This window comes from Zingiber officinale, chromosome 11A, assembly GCF_018446385.1.
Source record: "Zingiber officinale cultivar Zhangliang chromosome 11A, Zo_v1.1, whole genome shotgun sequence".
NCBI classification, from domain to species: domain Eukaryota; kingdom Viridiplantae; phylum Streptophyta; class Magnoliopsida; order Zingiberales; family Zingiberaceae; genus Zingiber; species Zingiber officinale.
The window spans coordinates 73725234-73731869 of NC_056006.1; the positions used below are offsets into that span (position 1 = coordinate 73725234).

Below are 6636 nucleotides of genomic sequence, written 5' to 3' on the forward strand. Positions count from 1 at the left end.
TTTCAACCAACTCAGTTATCCCTAACAGTTTTTCGTTCCTACTTGATAGCCTGAGATTATCAGTTCATGTCAACTCAATAAATAAATCTGATTTGATTCGTAATTTCAATTCAAACTACTCTATATCTCTGACATGATTGCCGGATACTGATAATGACATTGCTTAAGATCCAGCATGCGCTCTCCAACCTCTGTTCTTCCACCTATACTCTCATCTCCTCTTGATCAATAGCGCATTAGACGACCATTTTAGTATTGATGAATGCATTGTTAATACTCTCCTTGCACTCGTCCATTAATGATCTTCTCCATTTCTCCTTTGCCTATCGACACTATCTCATTGGCCGCATTGAACTTTCATGATCACTAAAGGGACTTTGTTGTCTATCCCAACTTCTCTATATAACTAGAATTTTTCATGGTCATCTGTGGATTTTTTGGTGTGGCTAAGTTGTATAATGCCAATTTCATTTATTTATCCATTTGAGATTAATAATAATTAATCTTATTGTAATTTTCAATAACTATTGCAGTCTTTAAATTATTTTTTACCAAAAATTTATTAAATTATTATTTTTTAATTTCTTTAACACTATCAACTTGGCATGTTTTGGGGTTTGCTTAAATAACGCATCACGAATTATTTTTCTTCATTTTTTTTTCTTGTCCAAAATATTCCTTATAAACTCAAAAACTTAATTCGTTCATCCCAAAAACTTCTATATTTTTATTCTCAAAAACCTTTTTTTGCATTTCTATATAATAAGTGTAAAATTATTAATATTTTAAAAACAAATTGATGACCCAAATTCTGGAATGAGTTCCACAAGAAGCTTTAGGGCTATCCTGGCTCTAGTCCAGTCCCATTTATTTATTTATTTATTTTATTATTCTTTTACTTAGTCCATTAAAAACCTTATTCCTTCCGCACCCAAAATCTAGCTCATCTCATTAAGTTCAAACCCCTAACTTTAATTTCTGGTCCGCCCCTAACCCCAAAGGAGCTCCAACCAAAATCTCTGAAAGATAGTGCAAGTTTGTAATTTCAATAGTAATTCAATCTGATTGACCTGGTAATCTCTTACGTTTTCCAATTAACAACCCCGTTGAACTATGAAAACATTATTTGTACGCAAAGCTCCCTTAGCAGAAATACAAGTATAACACATGGAAACAATCAGAATGTTCTGAAGTTCATGGAAGAAGATAAACAGCAACTTCATAGGATCATCTACAGCTACCCCATTGTTCATGTGGAGTTCATCAAATGCACAAGACATGGAGAAGAAAGAGACATAACTCAGCGTGCGGGCTGTTGATTGTAGTGGCTCTTCTCTTTCTTTTTCACAGCAGCAAGCCTTGCACTTCGAGCAGCCGCCTCAACAGCAGCAACTTTTGCGGACGTATCCATCTCTTTACCAGTTTTTTTCTTCCTAACTGATGCCATTTTCTTTATTCTCTCTACATCAACTCCAGATGTATCACCACCAGGGTCAGCAGCAACCACCTCTTCTGGGCCTTTATTACTGGTATCGAGACCTGGAAGCTGTTGTTCCTCTTGCTCTTTGGCTTCTTTTGATGATTTTTCTTTTTTATGCTTCTTCTTCTTTGGGTTTTTGCTTTCTGAAGAAGCAACAGTGTGTTCCTTTTTCTCTCCATCGTCGTCATTTTGCTGCAGTTGTTTGCTGCCTGGAAAATTGATAAGGAAAATATAAAGCATCAAGTATTACCAAAAATTAGAAACACTAGAACATCTCATCATCTGAAAGTTCAAGTATTACCTTCGGTTTCGTCTTGAGCGCCATTAGTTTCTTTGCCTGAAATGCCTAGCTCGTGTAGAAGCGCATCAAGTTCTGCCATTTCTTTTTTCTTAAGTTCCCTCTTAGAGAGTTGCCCAGGTGCTGGAACAGGAACAGTAGGTTTCTCTATTATAGGTGCATGTTCAACGGTAACCTCAGGTTCATGTTCATGTTCCTCGTCGTCATCCTCATCACCGTGATCGACATCATCATCTTCACTTTCACTTTCCTAAACAAAATGACCACAATAATCCAATGATAATCCAAAATAAACAAAGAGAAAATAACGCCTAGCACAAATAATAAGAAAAGTCCACCTGGCATGCATCACAATATCATAAATAGATCAGCCAGAGAAGAGTCACCAAATCACAATATTAGCTATTGAAAATAATTTCCAGAACAGACAAATCACTCTCTAAATTTTGGAATCATAATTATTGTTTTGAAAATTTCCAATACACGGTCATGGAATTTACTGCCACAATCGAAATGCCATTTGCCTTTACAAATACAAATTAGATCGGCAAATATAAGTTTCTACACACCCAAGGTCTGCTACAGCCTCAGAGCAAAAGAAAATACACACAGCAAGCATGAGTCAATTCAACAAAATATGTAGCACCAAGAATCCATAGTTAAAAGGATTCCACTTTTCAAGGTCAATGCAAAAATCAAAACACAGAGCCTAGCAAAGTTAACTCAACCCAATGAATCAAGACAAACTGAGACGTGGAGATTCATTTCGGGTATAAAACATACAACTCTTGCTGGTGTCAGAAAAGGTGTTCAAAGCGTCACTCGAATGATAAACATTAGTAAAAAAAACTAAAGCACAAACTAGTCTGCTTATGTCACTTAAATTTGGCATTTATATCTTCAATTTACTAATATGTGTGGAATGAAAAGCCTCCATAGAAACATACACAATCAGACAAAAAAAACATGGACAAACAACTGAAGGTGACACACATCTATGCATCTCCATTCTGCACCTTGGTGTGCTGTGTTGAAGTCATGGATCATTGTTAACAACAACCAAATGTCAGATACATGGATCTTCTTCCATCCTTGAGCTCCACGTATGATCTATCCTTAATACTATCAAAGAATCTCCAGATATTCAGTAAATAGCGTAAGTACAATTTTCTTTGACCCACAGGCCATACCTTTAAACTCCAAAAGGTCTTTGACATGGTTTTACATTGGCAGTAAGAGAGTAATGCAACCCTTCACCACCCAACACCACCTTTCGAAATGAAACCTCAGCTAAGAGAACAGGAAAGTTCCATTAAAATCAGGTAGTGCCATATTTAGATGTACTAGGCATACCCAAGATATGGTCAAGCCTAAAGTACAGCAGAATTTGAAGTGCTAAAGGAATAACTTTGACAAACATTTTCGTAAAAGCGTTATATGAGGTTTTCCAACATCTTATGGAGTGAATTACCAATACCTTTAGTTCTATTCTTATACAAGTAATGGGAGAAGTTGCTCAAGAGGAGTCACAAGATAGAACATATTTCTAGTAAAAACTTAAATTCTTTTTGGCAAATGTCTCAAATTTAGATATTAACCATTCAGCCACAGTGGTTGATATTGGTGAGAATGATCTATCTTGCTAATGATATTAGAGATGCATAATAAACAGTTGATGCTTCATAAAGCACCTTATTTTTTATAAATAAGAACTATCAATAGAATCAGACTAGAGATAGCAATGTCTTAACAAATATCAAAGCAATTCTGCTATGAACAGTTTCAGTGAACCATTAAGTATGGGGGTTTGGGATTACTAACTTGCTAAAATATAGGAATATTACAACCCTTTTTATGATTGCATACATTTCAGGGTATAGTTTCATAATATAGAAATACAATTTTTTTGTACAAGTGCTATTATATTCTCCACAAGAATGTCAAACAGAAACAGAGGTATGACTTTGTTTTACAAATGTCTTCATGAAGCAAAGATACCAGTACCATGTATGATGTTAATGTAACACGTCGAAGAATTAAGAGGTAACAATATTTTTTCTTATAAAAAAAGAGGAAAAAAAAAGTATAACTAATTTCCAATTTTTTCCAACCAGTCAGGAATATAACATTCTCAAACATGTTTGTCCAATAACGTTGACCAGAATGATGTGGCAATATAATCAATAATCATTTATTGATTTCGTCCCTTGGTAATTAAGGCGTGATTAAACCTAGTCAGCAAATACCATTTTCAGGAATCTACTTGATCCAAATATTGGTCATTTGTATTGGATAAATAAGTTGATTGGTCAATTTAATGGTGTAAGAGAAAGTGAACCCACATGCCTCACTTAAGAGAACCAGAAAAAACCAAAAAGATTGAGTAGGTCAACAAATTTCCTAAACAAAGGCTCTAAGTCCTCTTCATATAATTCATGATTCAGAAACCCAAACAAATTAGAACTTTAAAAAGTAAAGGAAAATAAGTTATATGACTTAGAATTTAGAGAGTTAATTAAACATTATCAAAAGTAAACAATATCAATAACAATCCAGAGCAGAAAAGTAGAAAAAAGTTGATATAAATTAAATGATTGTCAATTCTTAGAGAAGTAGGCCTTGCACGAATTTACGATGAAAGGAACTATTAATTATATCAGTATTTTTTTGGACAAACCAACATGATAGTCAATTATCTAACGAACTCACACTAATAATTATTAAAACCATAATAGCTAGTAGTTTAGAAATATACAAAAGAATCTTAGTGGGTAACTAGCTTTTTTTTTTAGTGGTAAATAGTTTTGTTTGGCTGAAATGCTAGTGGTTAACTAGTTTTCTTTGGTTGAAATGCTAAAGGTCAATTAGTCGATATTAAATATGTAATATAATATACCATAAATGGAACTTGAGTAGGTACATAATAGAAACCAAGTCTATGAAGTAACATCAAATGGGAAGGAAAAACAAAAACATTGTCAGTATAATCCAACAGGTAGCCATATAGACAAACAACCGTATCGGTTTAGGAGTATACGTACTTCCTCGAAGGCAGGCTCAGCTTCCTTGTGGTGCTGCTGCGACGAACCCCAAACAGGCAGTGGCGGAGCTGTGGTGGCGAAGTAATCATCGTCGTCATCAACATCCGCCCAGGATTTCGACGTCAGCGGTGTAGGCGACCAGAACACCTGCGGCTCCGGCTTCTTCGCCTGGCTCTTTGATGACCCCTTGCTCTTCGAGTTCTTGTCCGACTTCTTCTTCTTCTTGAGGGTCTCGAGCGCGGCGAAAACGTTAGTGTTGCTAATCTTCAAGGATCCATCGTCCTTCCTGCTTCCACCTCCAACCATATCTCCCTAAGTAATGCCGAGGGTTTTAGAAAAGGACGAAATCTAAAAAATTGCTCCAGATTCAACAGCGAATCGAGAGTGATCCGATTTCCGCGCAAAACAGATAAATGAATCAATTTGCATAAAACAAATTTGTCGATCTGAAGAAAAAACGAAAAAGCTGATACAGGAAGATCAAAAAGAGGAATCGATCGGAGAAAAATCGGTAGATTGTAACTTGGGCAAGCTGCCGACGACAGAAATCATCCGACAAATTTCACAAGATAATGGTCAGGAGAGAGATCCACAGTAGGAAATCCTAGATTTGTCAAAGAGATAGCTCGAATATGTTAGGGCTTCGATTCGAGGAGGCCGCGGGACGAGCGACGAGCGCAGCTGCGCACCGATCGATCAGGGTAAACAGATAACGTGCCATGTCCCGCGATTGCGTCTAATTATTGATTTCGACAAGACTGTTTGACCAGTTCACTGCATAAATAAATTGTACGATTTATAATTTATAATTTAATTATAAAGAATTATTATTATTATTATTAAAAATTGATTCGTGGTGACATTTTATTTAAATTAAAACATATCTGCCTTTGCAGAGCCGTCTCCCTCAGTTTTGACCGCCGGCGGCACCGACTTCTTCCCCCACCGTCGCCGCTTTCTCCTCCCCTTGCACATCTTTCTCCACTCTTCCCAAGCGCTCCTCGCTGTTCCTCGCATTCCTCCCTTGCAGGCCTCAGCTCCTGGGGAGGTCAACAGTGGGTTCGACTGAACCTGGTGCTGCGATGCTGCCGCCGGTGGCGCAGATAAAAGGATTCCTCGTGGTGCATGCGTCGTGCCAGCGTAGTAGTCGTAAGCATTTCTGCCTCCCAGCACCCGCACCGGCGGGGGCATCGACACCTGTCGTGCTTGAGCCTGAGTGGACCTTCTCATGCTCTTCCTAGTTCCTATGTTATTTTCACCTGATATTAGTCAAACCATCAACCTAGCTCCATCAGCTCGTCTATCCTTTGTTTTTTCTTTCAAATGAAAGATTCTCAATGCACTGTGCATAGTATGAAATTGTGATTCACGACACAGCGAAAATGCTATATTTTGAGTTTCAAATCTGATTTAAATAATTAAAACAAAAAGATCTGTACCATTGCTTAGAATCTGCATGCAGAAAGCTAGCTCACGCTTGAAACCTCCATCTTTTTAGGTTCTTCTTCAAGGCAGGCGAGGAGTTCTTGCATCGTTTGTTGCTGCTTCCGTTGTTGGACAATCTGTTTCTGGATCGCAGAGCAAGTGCTGGAGTTACGACGGAGGCTAAGCTCGGTCAACACTGGAGCCATGGCCGCTACGGCTACTATAATTATTGGGTTCTGCAACCTCTACTTGAAATATTATTCAGGGTGGGAGAGGGATGATGCTGTGTTCGCGCCAGAGGAAAGGGGAAACAGTTTGCCCTCTTTTAAAGGAAAATTTTGTTAAATTAAAGAAACTTTTTTCTAATCCCTTATCCGATTGGTTACCATTTA

General features: G+C 37.4%; 1 protein-coding gene across 1 annotated transcript; it reads right to left on the bottom strand.

Moving 5' to 3' along the window:
* Positions 1-1106: 1106 nt before the first annotated feature.
* Positions 1107-5550, bottom strand: LOC122031833 (nucleolin-like). Its single transcript, XM_042591010.1, has 3 exons — positions 4820-5550; positions 1782-2028; positions 1107-1689 (listed from the first exon to the last, which is right to left on the bottom strand). The coding sequence occupies exons 1-3, from the start codon at positions 5123-5125 to the stop codon at positions 1301-1303; spliced, it is 942 nt and encodes a 313-aa protein (XP_042446944.1). The 5' UTR covers positions 5126-5550; the 3' UTR covers positions 1107-1300.
* Positions 5551-6636: the final 1086 nt, after the last annotated feature.